Source organism: Leucoraja erinacea, chromosome 5 (assembly GCF_028641065.1).
Source record: "Leucoraja erinacea ecotype New England chromosome 5, Leri_hhj_1, whole genome shotgun sequence".
NCBI lineage: Eukaryota > Metazoa > Chordata > Chondrichthyes > Rajiformes > Rajidae > Leucoraja > Leucoraja erinaceus.
Window position 1 is genome coordinate 56,897,856 of NC_073381.1, and position 21,509 is coordinate 56,919,364.

Sequence of the window (21,509 nt, forward strand, 5' to 3'; positions counted from 1 at the left end):
AATTGTCTCTTCAGAACAGAGTCTGTCAGTTTCACTACAGTTAAAACTGAGAAGCAATCGCTTCTATAGGCACTTGCACAATGATACTAGTAAACATTGTAACATGTAATATTTTTAACTTGCAGTAAATATAATAGATGTATAGCTCTTAAAAATACTTTTTCTTTGAAAAGCCTACGGTAAAAGAAAACAGGTTATTTTGCATGGAGACTCTCTTCACAATGACACAAATTGTTTTACAGAGAACATAAAACAGTACAGCACACCCTTTTACCCCCAATATCTATGCTGAGATATAGACTAGCTCTAATCTGCCTGCACATAATCCATATCCCTCCATTCCGTGCATATTTATGTGTTCATCCAAAAGTCTCTTAAATGCCAGTCATATAATAGAACACAGGTAGAGAAACACACACACAGAAGCACATGGGAAACTACTTGACCTATGGAATCTATGCCAAGTATAATTGGCATAGATTCCATGATGTACCATTCCTGACGTCTTTTTCAGAGAATGTTTAGTTAATTTCAATTCTTAATTTGAAACATCATTCTTGGTATTCCAGAGGTAATATTGGACACAAGTAATATTTTGCTAAGGGATTAGGTTTTGAAATAGTATCTGCTTCTTACTAAGAATTATATATGAGGACTTGACTGTGTCAGAGGACTCCTGGCTTTGCGTAACCAAGAAACCTATACCATGGATTGAGACAAAAAGAAACTAAACACACTCTGGAATTAACAAGCATTATTTGCTCCTAAACATTTCTGCAAATTTCCCACTATCATTGCTGGATTTCCTTGAATTTAATGCAGCCAACTAAAGGTACGGATGTTAAGAAAATTAAGTTTCCAGAGTTAAAGGTGTAAACTTATATCTGAGTTGGCTGTGTTTTCCCTGATCATTTCTGCATAACTGCCCAGTATAATAACTTCTTAATACCATTTCATCTAATTGCTGATATTCCTAAACATCATAGCTTTAAGTATATGCATGTCATAAACAAGGAGGGTATAATTACAAAATAAGGGACTTGTCATTTAACACGGAAATGCATACTTTTGGAGGGTAGTGAATCTCTGGAATTCCTTACTCATGATGATGATGGAGGCCAGATCAATAGATATATTTAAGGAAGATAGATAAATATTTTAAAGATTAAGGATTGGAGGTGATAGGGAATTGGTATAGAAGAGGACTTGAGGCCAGCATCGATCAGCAATGATTATATTTCATGGTGGGACAGGCTTGAGGGGTCAAGCACTCTCCTCCGCCTCTGTATCTTATGTTCTGTTTCCATCATAAAATCAATAAATCGACAAAATACAGAGCAATGAAAGCTAATCTAACCTTACACCTCCGCGACTGCTAGTGAGCAACTCCCCACTCTGTCTACCACTCAATTCTACTGCACTTTTGTGCAGTATTTTGCAAAATTGTACAGAAAGGAGCCTCTAAACAGTACAAATATATATTCAACAGACTTGCCTACACCCCATCCACTAACTTGCAGATAATTGCCTCAATACCTTCAACCAGATAGATAATGAAAGGTAGAATGCAACAGTTTAAATGCGATCTCAGTGAGACTAACTAGTATGCAATGGTGGTTTGTGGTTGTCAAGAGACAACCTGAGAAAAGTGGATTTCAGACAGATCAACAAGTAATAAGGGAGTGCTGTGGCCGAAGTGTTTTAATATTGACAACTGCAGCTTAACTATTTTGAATCATTTTACAATAATCCCTACTCTGTCAGTTGAAAACGAATGGTTTGAGATAAAGACTTCAATTTCTGGGCACTATGCTTTTTTTAGTCATCAGAAGAAGTTTGTGGAGTTGTTTGAGGTAATATATTTCCAATCTCCCCAAGAATAATGGTTTATCACAGACATGTGGCATGAACAGTTCAGACCAAAAAAATATGATCTTGATTAAGCAATCAAGATTCTGTGATGAATGAACAGAAAACGATTGCTTCACTAAGGAAGTTGGAATTTAAATTCTAGGGATTTTTTTCTCAATTCATGCTATGTCGTATTATTCTCATTTAAAATCATTTTAACTTACTGAAAAATGTGCACTGACCATTTGCATTGGTTTGCGTTTTTATCATTGGTATCTCACAAGCCTTTGTGGCACTAGCATTAATCTACTTGTCTATATAATAGCATCACAAGGAGCAGCCAAAGACCTTTCTTGCCTTGAGGAGAAAATACATGCATACAATTCCATCTGCAGTGCAATGAAATATTCAGAATTCATATCATCAAATTATATTAAAGGCACTATTTTCCTGCGGGTTAATACACTGGAATAGGCTTACAGCATCTTGTAAATGCTTGCCATAATAATATTTGCACAGAGCAGATTCAGATAGATTCAGAAACCTCTTCGGAATGACATGATCATCTTTAAAAGAGCCATTCACAGATATCACGAATTGCATTTAATAGCTTTTGTTATAACAGGGTGTGAACAGCTTTGGAACATCAGGTGGTAAATTACCTTTGCAAGGTCCCCAACTTCCAAGTAGAAGCAGATAACAAACACGTTCCACGTGACCCAGAGGACCATCCAGATGGCATACTTTGGGGAAGGGAACAAAATGAGAGAGAAAAAATGTAAAGCCACTGATTTAAAGATGCCTTACATTGAATACAATAGATTATGCTGTTTATAACTATAATGATACAAATTTTTATCCAACATACCTGTTACATTAACAAAACAAATCGAAAATTGATAGCCAAATGCAATTATCACTGCATGGGCCACAGATAATGCTAAATTTGTTCTGATTTACCTTTCATGATATACGATAAAGCAAGTAAGCATATGAACATACAGCAGGCAGCACATGTGAACCACTTGTACAGAAGTTAGCTTTCAAAATGCTATATTATGGAATCCAACACATTTATACTTTTAAATGTAGGTCCATTTTGAGATTTGTTCTTACACTTTATCTCACCTCGCTGTAATATCCTTACCTGACCCTGGCCTAATTGCATCATGAACCGCAGCCTGCCTGATCACACCGCTCAACCCCCTCTACCGCAGTGCTTTCACACCTCAAAAAAAAATGTCCTTAAATAGAATCCCAAATTACCTGGAATTTCATGGTATATCCTGAAATTTTCAAAAATGCTTCTTGCGTGCTATTTGTTGTTGGTTTATTTTGGCGGGCACACGTTAACAGATCCATGTAACTACACCGTATCTGCCTGCTTCTGTTACTCACTTGTACAGTGTTATGCAAGGTAGCTTTCGTTGTCTCCAACAGCTTTCGTTGTCTTTGTTTTTTCAACCAGTTCTCATGTGTCTGTCTCTGCTCACCCTCCCTCACTCCCTCTTTCACTCCCACTCTCTCCCTCCCCGTCTGTCTACCTCCCGCCCTCCCCCTTTACCTCCCTCTCTCCGTCCTTCCCTCCCTCTCTCTCTCCCTCCTTCCCTCCCTCTCCACCTCCCTCCCCTTCCCTTTCTCCCTCTGTCTCTCCCTCTCTCTATCCCCCTCTCTTCCCCTCCCTCTCTCCCCTCTTTCTCTCCCTCCCCTTTCCCTCCCTTCCTCCCTCTCTCTTCCTCCATCCCTCTCCCCTTCCTTTTCTCTCTCCCTCCCTCCCTCTTATTCCCTCCCTCTCTCCCTTTTGGCCTCTTGAGCCCACCCACCGTTCTGTAAAAGCAAGGCCAATCCCAATGTGACTGCTAATCCCACCGCCCACTTGTAACTTTTCACCACTAGGCTTATCCAGAATTTTACCACTGCCTGAAAAATAATCGTAGGCTCAACTTCCACCAAGAATGCAAATTCAAAAGATTCATTGTTATACAAGAATTTTCCCAGACACTCTGTGACCCATAGTGCTGTGGCCATAGCACTTTGTTTAAAGACCATAGCGCTGCAGCGGGTAGCGCTATATTTAGAACCCATAGCACTGCAGCCAACAGCTCTTTTAAATTCCCACGCGTTAAACTGACAGTGCTCTGTTTAAACCTTTGAGAACCAAACCAGCAGTGCTGTGTGTATTACCTTTACACCTCTTCGCGGGCCGGATGCGGAAGTTTCCCGAAATCATTCCATTTTCCTAAAAATAACCGGAGGCAACGAGAATTTCCTGAATTTGGGGAATTTCGCTGCTCTACCAACAACTCAACCATGTCAGATTAATTCCAATGTCGCAATTTAACATGCGAGTTGCCATTTTCCTCTTAGTAATGCTCTTTCCTCTATTCTACTTGCTCTTCCTTCCAGAGCTCCTCTCAGCTGACCGCAAAGATCTATCTGTTCCCCCTTCATGCATAGACGTGTGCACATTTTCTATGCAAGCTTTGGGCTGCTAACGCAGCAGAATATTTTATTGCAGCTGGTTCATGCATCATTCATTCATACCTAGTTGAATGTGTCTTTAACAAAGCAGAACAATTTCCAGGGAAATATATCTGTCTTCAAAATCTGCCATTCAGCAATAGGTTGGAGATACTACAATAATGTTTTATAATATAAAATCATACTTTATGGATGTTATGTTCAGCTTTCAGAGTCCTGTTGTAAAATGGAATCATGGGTTTAATAAAATTAAGGATTATGAGGACATTAATATATATTGGAATATAATTTTTTCTTCATTATGTTTTAAGAGTCTAATATTTCATCTATGCAATAGTCAGACAGAAACCCCTTACTAATAACAAGCTCACAGCATATTTCATAAGCTTTATTATCATTTGTTGGACCAGAAATAAATAGAATAAATATCATATGAATGTGCTCAGGTTAGAAAATGAAACAGAAGTTTATTAACAATAATTAGGTAGATAGGGAAAAATAATGATTGGAGGAGAGCTTTGAAGAACCTTTGCCGCAGTTCCAAACCTTGATACAGTCGGTACTTCTGACCTAAGCTACCAATGCCCATCCAACAATTTTCCATCGCATTCCCACTGAGTGTCCGACATTATTCCAAAAAAGAGTAATGCATGACTGGGAAACAATAACTTATCCACCAAGTAAGCACATTATAACCTTTAAGAGTGGACACAACATTCAACAAATGCAGATTATCATCTATTTCAGTTTAGTATCAAGTTTTCTGGATTTTTTCTTTCCCTGTTAATTTCAGCTTTAATTTGCCTTCTCCTATTTTTACCTGCCAACCATACTGTTTATTTGTATTCACCAGCTTTTTTATCATCTTCTTTAACTAATTCTTTCATGACTTTGCATTCAGCCTATTCTTCCACTCCTTCATAGACCTCATGTTCTTATTAACCTTTTATTTCTCAACATTTTCCAGATCTTCTGAAAGGTCATTAATCTAAAATGTAATTCTGTTTCTCACTCTGAGAGGCCGCCCAACTTGATAGAAATATATAAAATTGTGAGGGGCGTAGATAAGGTAGAATCTTTTTCTGCAAGGTCGAAATGTCAAAGACAGGAGGGCATAGCTTTAAGGTTAGAGGGGGAATGTTTAAAGAAGATGCACAACGCAAATTTTTCTTACACAGAAAGTGATGGGTGCCTAGAATGTGTTACCAAATGTAGTGGTGAAAACATAGAAACAGGTGCAGGAGTAGGCCATTCGGCCCTTCGAGCCTGCACCGCCATTCAATATGATCATGATTGATCATCCAACTCAGTATCCTGTACCTGCCTTCTCTCCATACCCCCTGATCCCTTTAGCCACATCTAACTCCCTCTTAAATATAGCCAATTAACTGGCCTCAACTACCTTCTGTGGCAGATAATTCCAGAGATTCACCACTCTCTGTGTGAAAAATGTTTTCCTCATCTCAGTCCTAAAAGATTTCCCCCTTATCCTTAAACTGTGACCCCTTGTTTTGGACTTCCCCAACACCAGGAACAATCTTCCTGCATCTAGCATGTCCAACCCCTTAAGAATTTTGTAAGTTTCTATAAGATCCCCCTCAATCTCCTAAATTCTAGCGAGTACAAGCCGAGTCTATCCAGTCTTTCTTCATATGAAAGTCCCGACATCCCAGGAATCAGTCTGGTGAACCTTCTCTGCACTCCCTCTATGGCAATAATGTCCTTCCTCAGATTTGGAGACCAAAACTGTAAGCAATACTCCAGGTGTGTTCTCACCAAGACCCTGTACAACTGCAGTAGAACCTCCCTGTTCCTATACTCAAATCCTTTTGCTATGAATGCTAACATACCATTCGCTTTCTTCACTGCCTGCTGCACCTGCATGCCTACTTTCAATGACTGGTGTATCATGACACCCAGGTCTCGTTGCATCTCCCCTTTTTCTAATCGGCCACCATTTAGATAATAGTCTGCTTTCCTGTTTTTGCTACCAAAGTGGATAACCTCACATTTATCCACATTAAACTGCATCTGCCATGCATTTGCCCACTCACCCAGCCTATCCAAGTCACCTTGCAGTCTCCTAGCATCCTCCTCACAGCTAACACTGTCCCCAGTTTAGTGTCTTCCGCAAACTTGGAGATGTTGCACTCAATTCCCTCGTCCAAATCATTAATATATATTGTAAATAGCTGGGGTCTCAGCACTGAGCCTTGCTGTACCCCACTAGTCACTGCCTGCCATTCTGAAAAGGACCCGTTTATTCCTACTCTTTGCTTCCTGTTTGCCAGCCAGTTCTCTATCCACATCAATACTGAACCCCCAATACCTTGTGCTTTAAGTTTGTATACTAATCTCTTATGTGGGACCTTGTCGGAAAGCCTTCTGAAAGTCCAGATATAACACATCTACTAGTTCTCCCCTATCCACTCTACTAGTTACATCCTCGAAAAATTCTATAAGATTCGTCAGACATGATTTACCTTTTGTAAACCCATGCTGACTTTGTCCAATGATTTCACCACTTTTCAAATGTGCTGCTATCCCATCTTTAATAACTGACTCTAGCACTTATTAAAGGCTTTTAAATAGGCACATAGATATGCAGGAAATAGATGGACATGGATCACATACAGGAATGGCGATCAGTTTAACTTGGCATCATGTTTAGGACATTGTGGGCCGTAGAGCCAGTTCCAGTGCTGTACTGTTCTATGTTATATCAGTGCCCACATTAAAATGAATATAAGTAAACTGATGCCACTTCCACCTTCTATTGACCCAACTTTGTTCTTTTCCTTCGAGTCAGTCAATCTATCTATCACAAAGTTCCCCTCTTAGTCTTTTCTCCCTCACTCAAGACCATATTTTCTCTGGTTTTGAAATTTGTAATCTCAAATGTTAACTCTCTTTCCCTTGCCACAGATGGTGCCTGACCATTCTGGTGTTTCCACCATCTTATGTTATTATTTCAGATTTCCATCACCCACAATGTTTTGCTTTTGACAAAATCATACGATTTCTAACAAAGCCCATTGCTTCCCTCTCTTGAATAGCCACATCTCTAATGAATTGAAGGAAAGAAATTGCCTGAGATTTATTTATCAAATTCATTTGAACCTGAAGGATGAGCAGAACATATCAAATATCTATATTTAAAATATATGAGTAAATGTAAAACATATAAAAACTGAGAACCCAGTGAATTCCTCATGGTGTAGGCTCTGGAGCGCTAGTATGGGTGTTGTGGGCTGAAGGGACTGTTTTCCAGAGGCTAGTATGCACATTGTGGGCCGAATGGATTCTTGGGCTGGCGGCTCAGTCACTCAAGCCTGTTGTGCTGGCAGCTCACTCACTCACGGCTGGTGGGCTGGCAGTTGACTCACGGCTAATCCTTGAAATTTCATTTCAAGCAGGGTGCAAGGCCACTAAAGACAGCAAGTCGTGACCTCTCCCTCCTCCAATTTGCAGCGGCTCGATCCCAACATGACTTTACCATCAGCCAGGCTTGTGTTGGAGCTGGCAGGCTGGGGTGAATGTAGGGCTCTGAAAATTTTGTTTCCCAGGGCTGGGGTGTGTGAAAGGGGTGGTTTCTGGGCAGATCTGCCCGATCAGCAATGTTTTGAGCTGCTGCTTTTTATACAGTTAAGTTGCGACGGTCGGACGGCTGTTCTGACGGACATACTGGGCGAGTAGAGAGACACACACTGCTATCCCTCTGGTCTACGGACCTTGCTATCGGGGGGGAAAAATAACGTTAATGTTCAATTTACCTAATCTTTTTGTTAGAAGTTTACCAACGTTTTGATGAGAGATAAATTAAGGGAATAAAACAATCTTACTAGACACAAAAAGCTGGAGTATCTCAGCCAAGCCGGCAGCAACTCTGGAGAGAAGGGTCGAAACGTTTTTTCAGTCTGAAGAAGGGACTCGACCAGAAACGTCACCCATTCCTTCTCTCCAGAAATACTGCATGTCCTGCTGAGTTACTCCAGCATTTTGTGTCTATCTTCGGTGTAAACCAGCATCTGCAGTTGCTCCCGACGCAAAACAGCCTATGCCTTTCAATTATTGATGCCAGACCTTGAACAAATGCAGTTCAAATGGACTTTTGAATGCAATTTTGGAAGGATTGTTTCTTGAAACAAACTGCTCTAAAAGTTTGAAGGAAGGAGTTGCAGATACTAGTTTAATCCAAAGATAGACACAAAATGATGGACTAACTCAGCTGGTCAGGCAGCATCTCTGGAGAAAAGAGATAGGTGATGTTTCTGGGTCGAGATCATTCTTCAGGCTGGGGCTTTTTATAGTGTAAAAAAAAATGCATGACATCATTTTTACCATGTGATGATTTTTCCACACGTCGGTAGTCGTTGTTGGCTCAAGAGTAACTCGGGAGAGGAACTTGGTACATCGCAGAAATGAGACTTAAACGGCAAACTGAAACCCCTGTCTCATCATCCGAGTCCACCCACGAGTGATCCCGAGTTTAAAACAAATCAAACTGGTGGTAATCACGTAGAATTAACGTAGTGGGAACGTCAGAACTCGTGGACGCAACTTAGTGACTTACATAGAAACATAGAAAATAGGTGCAGGAGGAGGCCATTCGGCCCCGAGCCAGCACCGCCATTCATTGTGATCATGGCTGATCCTCCCCTATCAATAACCGTGCCTTTCTTCTCCCCATATCCCTTGACTCCACTAGCCCCTAGAGCTCTATCTAACTCTCTCTTAACTCCATCCAGTGACTTGGCCTCCACTGCCCTCTGTGGCAGGGAATTCCATAAATTTACAACTCTCTGGGTGAAAACGTTTTTAAATGACCTCCCCTTTATTCTAAGACTGTGGCCTCTGCTTCTGGACTCACCAAACATTGGGAACATTTTTCATGCATCTAGCTTGTCCAATCCTTTTATAATTTTATATGTTTCTATAAGATCCCCCTCATCCTAAACTCCAGTGAATACAAGCCTAGTCTTTTCAATCTTTCCTCATATGACAGTCCCGCCATCCCAGGGATCAATCTCGTGAACCTACGCTGCACTGCCTCAATCACAAGGATGTCCTTCCTCAAATTAGGACACCAAAACTGTACACAATACTCTAGATGTGGTCTCACCAGAGCCCTATACAAATGCCGAAGGACCTCTTTACTCCTATACTGAAATCCTCTTGTTATGAAGGCCAACATTCCATTAGCTTTCTTCACTGTCTGCTGTACCTGTAAGCCAACTTTCAGTGACCGGTGTACAAGGATGCCCAGGTCTCGCTGCACCTCCCCCTTACCTAACCTAACCCCGTTTGAGATAATAATCTGTCCCCTTGTTTTTGCCACCAAAGTGGATAACCTCACATTTATCTATGTTATACTGCATCTGCCACGCATCTGCCCACTCACTCAACCTGTCCAGGTCACCCTGCAACCTCTTAACATCCTCTTCACAGTTCACACTGCCACCCAGCTTTGTGTCATCCGCAAACTTGCTAGTGTTGCTCCTAATTTCCTCTTCCAAATCATTAATGTATATGGTAAACAGTTGCGGCCCCAACACCGAGCCTTGCGGCACTCCACTTGCCACTGCCTGCCATTCTGAAAAGGACCCATTCACTCCTACTCTTTGCTTCCGGTCTGCCAACCAATTTTCTATCCATGTCAACACCCTACCACTAATACCATGTGCTTTCATTTTAGTCACCAGTCTCCCGTGCGGGACCTTATCAAAGGCTTTCTGAAAGTCTAGATACACTACATCCACTGGCACCCCATCATCCATTTTACTTGTCGCATCCTCAAAAAATTCCAGAAGATTAGTCGAGCATGATTTCCCTTTCATAAATCCATGTTGACTTGGACTAATCCTTTTACTGCTATCCAAATGCCCCATTATTACCTCTTTAATAATTGACTCCAGCATTTTTCCCACAACCGAAGTCAGGCTAACTGGTCTGTAATTCCCCGTTTTCTCTCTCGCTCCTTTCTTGAAAAGTGGGATAACATTAGCTATCCTCCAATCCACAGGGACTGATCCTGAATCTATTGAACATTGGAAAATGATCACTAATGCGTCCACTATTTCTAGAGCCACCTCCCTGAGGGCCCTGGGATGCAGACCATCAGGTCCAGGGGATTTATCATCCTTCAGTCCCATTAGCCTACCCAATACTATTTCTTGCCTAATGAAATTTTATTTCAGTTCCTCTATCCCCTTAGATCCTCTGTGCTCCAATACATCTGGGAGATTGTTTGTGTCTTCCTTAGTGAAGACAGATCCGAAGTACCTATTCAACTCTTCTGCCATTTCCTTGTTGCCCATAATAATTTCACCCGTGCCTGCCTTCAAGGGACCCACATTTGACTTTGCTACTCTTTTTCCCTTAACATATCTAAAGAAGCTTTTACAGTCCTACTTTATAGTCCTGGCCAGTTTCCCCTCGTACTTCATCTTTTCAGCCCGTATTGCCCGTTTTGTTCCCTTCTATTGTCCTATGAAAGTTTTCCAATCCTCTGGCTTCTGGCTACTCTTTGCTGTATTATACATCTTTTCTTTTAGGTTTATTCTATCCCTAACTTCTCTTGTCAGCTACGGTTGCCTCCTACTCCCCTTAGAATCGTTCTTCCTTTTTGGAATGAAATGATCCTGCGTCTTCCGGATTATGCCCTGAAATTCCTGCCATTGCTGTTCCACCGTCATTCCTGCTAGGATCCCTAGGACTTGTAACGCTAATGGCAGGTACTCGGGAAACTTGTTAACTCATGAAAATCTTTCAACATGAAGATTTCTACGAGTCAAATTTGCTCTTGAAGTAAAAAAATTTAAGACTTTTAAACTCGTAAGAACGTAGTAGCCCGTGAGTTTACCGTAGTAACAAGTGAGTCTACCGTGGGTTTGGCCTGAGTGCCAGAAGTGAAATGTTGAAGATTAGTCATCTCCGGAGAATTTGGATAGGTGACGTTTCAGGTCGGGACACTTCTTCAAACTTTAGACCCTTCTTTGCATTTCGTTGTCTCAAACGTTACCTGTCCATGATCTCCACAGATACTGCCTGATAAGTTGATAAGTTGAGTTACTCCAGCACTTTGTATTTTTTCGTAAACCAGCTTCTGTAGTTCCTTGTGTTCCAAAATGTAATGCTTTATAAATGTCCAGAGATGCTGCCTGTCCCGCGGAGTTACTCCAGCACTTTGTGTCTGTCTCCCTGGAGACCTCGTTTCCCACGCAATGTGACATCTACCGTACATACATTGCCAACTGTTGTTTTGGCAGCAACAACATAATCTCCCGGTTAGTACATTCAGTGTTGCTGAGGCCTAGTTTATGTAGAGACAAGAAACTGCAGATGCTGGAATCATGATCATAAAACACACACCAAGTGTTGGAGGAACTCACACAGCGCTGGAGTAACTCAGCGGGACAGGCAGCATCAGCAGAGGAAATGGACAGATGTTGATTCGGCTCGAAAAGAAAGGACCCGATCCGAAACATTGCCTATCCATTCTCTGCACAGATGCTGCCTGACTCTCTGGCTTGCTTCGACACTTCGTGAGTTCATGTCATAGGAACAGAATTAGGCCATTCAGCCCATCGAGTTGCTCCAACACTTTGTGTTTTGCTCAACATGCCAGCATCTGTGGTCCCCCATGTCTTCATTTGACAGCGTCTGAAGAAGGATCCCTGACCCGAAACCTCACCTGCCCGTTTCCTTCCACCGATTTCATGTAGTCACTTTTCGATAAAACCGCACCGCTCCAGTTATTCCAAATCCATTTAATTCCCCGTGTCTCCATTTCATTCATTAAGTCGCTGGTACTGTCACATCGTTTGTTTTCGGTCAATACAACGGAACATTCTGACGAAGGGGGACGATAGACAAAAAAACTGGAGTAACTCAGCGGGACAGGCCGCATCTCTGGAGAGATAGAATGGGTGATGTTTCGGGTCGAGACTCTTCGACAGACTGGTACGGGAAACGAGAGATATAGATGATGATGTATTGTAGAGAGATAAAGAACAATGAATGCAAAAATGTAACGATGATAAAGGAAACAGACCATTGTTCGCTGTTCGTTGGGTGAAAACAAGCAGCTGGTGCGACTTGGGTGGAGGAGGGATAGACAGAGAGGGAATGCCGGGGTTACTTGAAATGAGAGAAATCAATATTCATACCACTGGGCTGTAAGCTGCCCAAGCGAAATATGAAATGCGGTTCCTCCAATTTGCATTTAGCCTCACTCTGACTGGAGGAGACATCGGACAGAAAGGTCAGTGTGGGAATGGTAAGTGTTTGGCAACCGGGAGATCAGGTAGGTCCAGGTAGCAACCGGGAGAGTCGTGATCCGAAACGTCACCCATTCCTTCTCTCCAGACATGCTGTCTGACCCTCTTAGTTACTCCAGCTTTTTGTGTCTATCGTCGGGGTAAACCAGCATCTGCAGTTCCTTACTACACAACAGAACAGTACGAGGAACGGTTAATGTTAGAGGATGCTCACTAACCTCACTATGTTTACATCGTCCTCTCTAGCAATGAATAAATATAATTTGGTTACCGTATTATTGACTACAACCGCCCGTTTACAATGACTGCTCTTTAATTCTCAACCACTGGATTTTTGCCTGGAAACATATTTCATGTTTTCGTTCAGTGAGATAATTCAATTTTAATAGACAGGTGTTAATCTGGCGTCACCACAACAAACTAGACTACCTATAATTTAAATAGAGCATTTAGGATCACTAATAAAATTCCCAAGACTATTTCACATATATAATTCCAGCACCACTTCACACTGAGCTGTCCGTGATGTTTAAAGGGGTTGGCATCTACCCTGACCCGTTGTTCGGATAAAGCACTATTTGAAATAATTTGAAATTTTGAAATTAATCCTCACAGCCTAATGTACACTTTGGGCTAAGATTTGATCCCAGCACAAAGCGCAATGAAAATGGAATGGAATCTCTATTAACATTCTGAGACTCTCTACATAATGGAAGTGATCACATTCGGCCCTTCGAGCCAGTCATTCAATATGATCATGGCTGATCATCCAAAATCAGTACCCAGTTTCTGCTTTCTCCCCATATCCCTTGATTCCGTGACCCTAAGACATTTAAACATGGGAAGCTTTTTATAGTGAAAAAAACTGCATGACATCATTTTTACCATGTGATGATTTTTCCACACGTCGGTAGTCGTTGTTGGCTCAAGAGTAACTCGGGAGAGCAACTTGGTAACTCAGGAGAGGAACTTGGTACATCGCAGAAATGAAAAGTAAACAGCAAACTTAGACATACACGTGGGAACTTGTTTAAACTCGTGAACATAAACTTGGAATCTCGTAGACAACCACGAGTTTGATTTTTTTCCTTCACTCGTGATCACTCGTGGGTGGACTCGCCCCGTGAGACAGGGCCATTAGTTTGCATCATGATCAGCATGAGTAGTTTTGTCTGAAAGACCTTTTCCTGTGCAGTGCTGTTTCATTTTCAAGAATGATGAACTAAGGTGGAGGGAGTAAATGGACTAGTTCTGCTCTGATTTCTTATGTTTTTATTTTCATAGAATGTGCTCATATTGAATGGTGTTTTCTGACTATAGTTAATATGATCCATCAAGTAGAAAATTTAGATTTCCATATCCATAATCTGTATCATTCGGAAATAGTTATTATGCCCAGCACATTACTATAATTAAATTAATAAATTCATTGCCATCGACTGAAACAATTGCTGATAATCAATTGCATTAATTTGCATCATATATCAAGATAATTCTCTATAGGCATCTGTTTTACTTGCACCTAGATAGTTTTACAGACCTGAAGTGGTTATTAATATTATCCATGTCATATTTAGATGGCAAGAAGCTGGAGACATGAATAATTTTACCATTTAGTATTTTGTTTTCAACTTTTGCACAGGTTTTAGAGTAATAATTTGACTGGTATTCCTAAGCTATGAATAACTATTGTTATGATATGTAGATATTTTATTCATATCATTTAAAAACTGGCACATTTGTGTGCAACGCCAGTCTATTACAATTTAAGTGACATGCTGGTGCTAATTAAAATATTCACACTGTTTAATAACTACAATTTCACAACAATATTATCCATAATGTCTGTTATGTAGAGAGCCCATTAATATTTTCACAATTCTAACTTCGCATTTAATATGTTCCCCTGAGCTATTGGTTAAGGCATAAAATTCCCTGGGTAAACAGGTGTGGAATTTCCTAATATACACCAGCATGATTTCCTCTTAAAGTATTTGTAACCAAATACGTTCACAGCATTATAATGAAATCTGTCTTCATGGTCAAAGTAGAACAATCCCTGTAAATCACATCTAAAATCCACGATGCTGTAAACACCTGGGATTGATTTTACACACACAATTTGCATAATGTAGCTAATCCTCAATTAACTAAATTTTGCTGCAGAAATCACTGCTGTTAACATGGAGACATTACCTTTTTTCAGTCCATATGCTCTGTTTTCTGTAGTTTGCAATTGATCCTTTTGTAAGTACACCCTGTTTGTTGTGAAAATAGATCACTTGCTTTAATACGCCAGGTAAGTAGACAGTTTGCTGTAACATAGACTTCTTGCAATTAACCAATTCTGCTTTGTCCAATCTTCAAGTTATTCACTGATACGATAGTGTAATAGAAATTAAGGATGTGCAACAAAAAAAGCACTGGAACATCTCAACAGGTCAATTGGACATCATGGACCTGAAAAGTCAACTCTTCTTCCACAGCTGCTGTCTGACCTTTAAAGTATTTCTGCACGTTCAAAAGTTTGGCCACAGTACTCTTTTGCAGAGCGCAACATCTATGTGTGCTATGTATGCGGCATAATTTTATGGGAAAAAGCTAACTGCAATTTGGAATTAGTGTAAACAAAAGTGGTAAAGTTATTTCATATTTATATTGCAGTTTCTTAGTACATTAAAAGAGGACATCGAGTTTATGCTTGTTCATAGAACACTTCCTTGCATTCCATTCCCTCACCTCTTCCCTGCGATCAATTCACTCTCATGTACCCATCAACACTCCTTGATTATTCTGCCACCCACTTACTGTCAACAGTTAATCTAGCAGCACATCTTTGGGATATGGGAGGAAAACAGACAACATGCAAACTCCACACAGACAGCACCTGAGATTGAGATCGAACCCAGATCTCTGGAGTTGAGAAGGTGAAGCACTATCTTCTGTACCATTATGCAAATGTACCATGATGAAATTACTGGTGGAGAATTACAAGAATGATTTTGGAAATATTCAGTGATATCCAAAAGTTGAAAATAAATGTTCTAATACTAGTTCTGAGATACACATTGTGACCTGCGGACTGTCTGGGCCACTCATACAGAAGCTGGCTCCTCTGCCTCTCTGAGATCTGCTTCTCGATACTAAAATGGGTCCTGCCTACGTGTTTCTCTGCACGAGGAATCCAGCATTTTGAACCAATTGCGTAACCTTCCAATTGAAAATTTACCACTTCCTTGGACTCTCAACATCGTATCCAAAATCCATCCCCAAATCCTCAAACAGCCCATCTTCTCCCTCCCCCTAACCTTTCACCTCACCCACCTGATCACCAACCTGAGTCTCTGCTCTGGGAACTAACCAATGATGCCCCAACCCATTACAAAAGAAATGTTGTCATGATGCAGTATAATTGTAAATGAGCAAAACTACCAGTATGAAAATTATCTTAATGCAATTACAAGATATTGTTGGATTTTCATCTCTATGTCAGTGAAGTGAAAACTATGTGAACGTGTATGCTAAAAGATCCATAATATCACAACAGTGTATAATGAAGTCTTTAAAGTAAATTGTTAGAACAAATAGCTGTATGAAATCTCTATTTAAGTTTCAATATTGGAAATAATATATTTAACATTTTACTGTAAAATATGATTAAAAACAGCACTAATGATGGTGTTTAAATGGTAGATACATAATTACGCATAGCAGCACAAGTACCAAATGTAAGTGATATGTGGAGGCTGTGGGGAATCAGGTGCAAGGCAGAGGATTCAGAAATCACACTGGAAAGAAATAATCTGGCAAAGGTTGGAATGCAAAGCAGCTTGGGGGCATTTACTTCAGTCCAAGTCAGGGAATATAAAACCTACAATTATTTTGTTTTATTTTCCCCCTACTGTTATCACCATAATTAAAAATAATTGTGGATGATCCTTAGAATGAAATCCATGAAAATTGAGTTAATTTAGATCAGTAACATAGGATGCAACACATGCTTTGAATTCTAATAATGCAATGGAATGATTAACTCTAGATATTTATGTTTAGTTCCTTTATTTCAAATCACATGCTTTTAATTGGATAGAACATTGCTACAATCTTTGTAAAGCATCAGGGATGCAAACAGTCAATAATGGGACAAACCTGAGTCCCAGCATAACCACACCCGTCGACGGTAAGGCATGAATACCATAACGGGCTACAAAGTGAAGTCGAGCAGCATAGTTGGCAATAATGCAGCCCTCCCTGATGAACTTAATGCATTCTATGTTTGCGTTTAGCATAAGGCCAACATGGCATGCATGAATGAATGAATGATACTTTATTATCACGTTTCACAATGTGATTCTTTATTTTCCATACACAAGTATGCAAAGAGTCACCACATATAGGGCACCGACAAAGTTGCAAAGTAATCCATTTAGTTCTCAATGGTCCTCCTTTGTTCTCGGCAGCACCCCCCTCCCTTCACACGTTGGGTCCCCCTTTGTACTTTGTGGCACGTTTGGCACCTGTCCCGACAGACTCAGGTGTGCCTGTTCCCTCAGTCATTGTTGCAGAAGTAAGATCCACCATACAGAAGGTGAACCCATGGACAGCAACTGGCCTGGACAGAGTCCCTGGCTGCTTCCTTAAGAATTTTGCAGAACAACTATCCTTAATCTCTCCCTACTCTGATCTGACGTACTCACCTGCTTCAAGAAGACACTATCATCCTTGTGCTAAAAGAAAGTAAGATCTCATGCCTTAATGATGACGGTCCAATGGCCTTGACATCCACCATCATGTGAAGTGTGGTCACATTAAATCCAGTCTACCAGGCCGTCTGACCCACGTAACTACCACCACAATAGGTCTGTGGCTGATGCCATCTCCCTGGCCCTACAGTCATTCCAGAAACACCTGGATAAGTAGGACACTTGTATCAGACTCTTAATCTTCGACAATAGCTCTGTTTTCAATACCATTTTCCCAACCAAGCTCATCTCCAAACCTGTGGAACTTGGAGTCAGCACACATCTCTGCAACTGGATCCTCGACTTCCTGACCAACAGACCGCAACCAGTGAGGATAGGTGATATATCATCCTCAGTGATAATTCTGAACACTGATGCCCCACAAGGATGTGTTCTCATCCCCCTTCTATACTCCTTATACACACAGGACTGTATAACCAAATATCAATCCAACCCGATCTACAAGTTCGCAGATGACACCACCATAGTGGGCCGGATATCAAATAATGACGAGACGCAGTACAGAACCTCATAACCTGGTGCCAAGACAACAACTCCTCCCTCATTGTCAGCAAGACAAGGCAGATTGTGATCGACTTCAGGAAGCAAAGCGGTACACACTCCCCATTATATATTGATGCCACCAAAGAGAGATGATCAAAAGCTTCAGGTTGCTAGGAATAAATATCACCAGCAAATTGTCTTGGACCAACCACATCGAAGCTATGTCCAAGAAAGCACACCAACACGTCTACTTTCATAGGCATAGGAAGCTCAGCATGTCACCAACAACACTCAACAACTTCTACAGAAGTGCCGTAGAAACCATTTTATCAGGATATATCACGGTGTGGTTTAGAGCTTTACCCAAGAGGCACAGAAGTTTGAAAATGCATACCTCCAGATTCAAGGAGACCTTTGAACTATCTTTAATTGGACATAATCAAACAAGTTATATCTTGCCTTTCATGTTGCCCCCTTGATCTGAGCACTATGGACAGCTTGATTGTATTCATGTATTGTATTTTATTTGACTGGATAGCACACAAACAACAGTTTTTCACTGTAGGTAGAAAAAATTGCTGGAGAAACTCAGTGGGTGCGGCAGCATCTATGGAGCGAAGGAAATAGGCAACGTTTCACATTGCACATCTTTCATACTTGGACATGTGTTACTTTTTGTTTTTCATCATTGGATCTAAATCTTTCCTATTCAGTTGCATTTTAATTACACAAACAACTGTGAATCATGGCAACAACCCATTTGTACATTTTCAGTGGTTATTGGGGATGGGCAAAAAAAATCTGGTGATGCTAGCAATGCACATAGTTCACAAGTGACCAAGAAAACTAACTTTTAATCATTTAGTTTTTAAGAAGGAACTGCAGATGCTGGAAAATCAAAGGTACACAAAATAGCTGGAGAAGCTCAGCGAAGGGTTTCGACCCTAAACGTTGCCTATTTCCTTCGCTCCATAGATGCTGCTGCACCCGCTGAGCTTCTCCAGCTTTTTTGTGTACCTTTAAGTTTTAATCATTGCTGTGCGTTATCTTCAGAGCAAAATAAAAAGGTGGGAGCAAGAAAAAAAAAATACAAAATAAGAAAATCATGAACAAAAATCCTGTAATTTTTGGAATTTTGCATATCTAGTGGAAATCTGTCAAGCTTTAATTAGATGATGGCTTGGGCATAAAATTAATACTAGATCTGAACCCAGTCTGAACACAGCCCAGCTGAGCCAGTGAACATTTTGCTTTATTGGAACTTAACCTGAACCTGATACATAATTTCGCCTTTTACCTTCCCACCATCTAGAGACCCAACCTGTTCTTCCATATAAAGCAGCGACTTGATCACACTTTTTTCAATATTTGGACAGCATTCTGTATTCAAAATATTGGTTACTTCTCCATTGGAGAAACAAGATGCAACCTTGAGTCACAGCGCTGTGAAGCAGTTTTGTTTACAGTATATGGTAGGAGTGCCGAAAGCTCACAAATGTTCCCATTTCACCACCTAATTCTGCAACCCCTACCCTGACAACAGTGATTTGACCACTCAGTGTCACTCTTTGAACCAACAGATCTATAGGCTGGAGGAAGGTGTTGTTGGGCGAGAGTAGGTGGAGCTTTAATCTATTTAGACCATCTATGGTAATATCGACTTTTGTTTCTAAATGCAAAATATACTCTTGCCTATTAACCAGACAGTGATACCACATGAATTTCAGTGTAGTACTGAATAGCTCTTAGATTCTGCAGCTGTGGCATATGTAGATAAAAACTATAAATCATTTGTTGATATCTTAATAACCTCAAATTTACTTGTAAACTCCAGGCAACCAATTTAAAGTAATCATTTATAGCCTTAGAAAATATTAAGGTCATCAATTTACAAAGGTATTTAATCATTCACATGTACATTTTAAACGAAAATAGTGGAAAAAATATTTAAAATTATGCATGATTAAAGGTAGACGCAAAATGCTGGAGTAACTCAGCGGGACAGGCAGAGTGACTGTGATGTCCTCTGCTTAATTTTCTAATTCAGTTACCTTATAAAGTAGTGTAAAAAATTAACATTATTTTTTTGAAACTTAATTTCCTCTGTTTTTGTCACAGTTAATAGTCTTTAGAACCATGTGCGCTACTCACCCTGATTACATATCGTTGCCTGAACTGGATAGTCCCAAAAAGGCCAAAGATGATAGTGATAATGTGCAAAAAGTTAGCCAGGATAGGTGCCCATTGATAGCCAAGAAAATCAAAGATCTGTCTCTCCAACACAAATACCTGTTTAAAAAAAAAAGAAAAAAAAATGAACATAATTGCCATAGAATCAGATACACCACAGAAATAGCTGCTTTGGCCCACCATGTCTATTCTGATCTTTTTGTCCATTCACACATGCTCCATTTGCCCACATTAGATCCATAATTCTATGTCTTGCTTATTTGAGTGTCTGTCTGAATGTCTCTTAAATGTATTGATTGCATCTGACGTCACTGTCTTTTCTGGTAGTGAATTCCAAATATTAACCACTCTCTATGTACACAACTTTCCCTTCAAAAGCATTTTAAAATTCCTTCCCCTCATCTTCGCAATGCCCTTGTTTGTGTCTTTTGACCCAACATCTGCAGTTCCTTGTATTTGTGTTTTACTGCTCCACTTCAAAATCTTCTCAAGTTAGGCCTACTTTGAAAAAGTTTCCTTCCTCTCTCTCTAACAGGCATTTTGTGAGACCCTCGCTCACCTCCGTGTGATTTCTACTGCTCTCCTACCATTCTGAAGAAGGGTTCTAGCTCGATATGTCAACTATCCATGTGCTCCAGAGATGCTGCCTGGGTGGCTGTGGTACTCCAGCACATTGTATTTTTTTAAAAATAAACCAGCATCTTAAGTTCCTTTGGTCTCCCTTATTTTATATACCTATTATGGGAAAACAGATTTTGACTATCCACCGAATCTAACCCCCGTAAAACTCTCTCCAGCACAACCATATCCTTCCCACAGTGCAGTGACAGAACTGCTCAAAGTGCATTAAACCAGTTTAATGAAAAACTGATTTGTGAAAGGAGCAGTTTCTGACACTATTGCTATTTTCCCAAAGAATAGGAGATTGAAAATAAACTACTTCTCTCCCAGTGAACAAAGTAACGTTCCTAAACCATGCAGATGTCACACCATTTCTGGTTTTGTTACATATTATTCACGTATGTTGGTATAATGAACAAAGTACAATTTTTATAAAAGAGTAATTAACAAAAATGACATACTATATTTCTGTCATTTTTTCATACTGCTCGGAAGGACGCTCATGCAAAAGTTGAGCTGCTTTATCCATTTATTAACTAAGCAAGTGTTGCCATAATTTGATTAAATATATTGTTACACACTCTATAATTTTGGATCTAAAATTAATAACCCGATAAAATCTCCACAGAAATTAAGTACTAAATAAAACACAATGTGGGTAATTTCCTAAATAATTAGAATCTAAATCTGTCACTTTCACTGTGTACGCACCTGATATTATACCTATAATTAATAGTCTAAGTCCCATGTAATTATTTGCTTATAACAAACCGAAGGCAAATGAATAACCAATGTTTCTCCATCTGTTTCCGAAATAAATGTAGGCACTGAAGAGATCTGG

At 40.2% G+C, this 21,509-nt stretch overlaps 1 protein-coding gene across 1 annotated transcript in view; it reads right to left on the reverse strand.

The window, feature by feature from the left end:
• Positions 1–21,509, reverse strand: part of nkain2 (sodium/potassium transporting ATPase interacting 2) — a 361,685-nt gene that overhangs the window by 196,893 nt on the left and 143,283 nt on the right. The window contains exons 2-3 of the mRNA XM_055635679.1: positions 20,009–20,146; positions 2,514–2,594 (exon numbers count right to left, since the gene is read on the reverse strand). Of these exons, the coding sequence (XP_055491654.1) occupies positions 2,514–2,594; positions 20,009–20,146 (219 nt within the window). The remainder of the gene's footprint in view (positions 1–2,513; positions 2,595–20,008; positions 20,147–21,509) is intronic.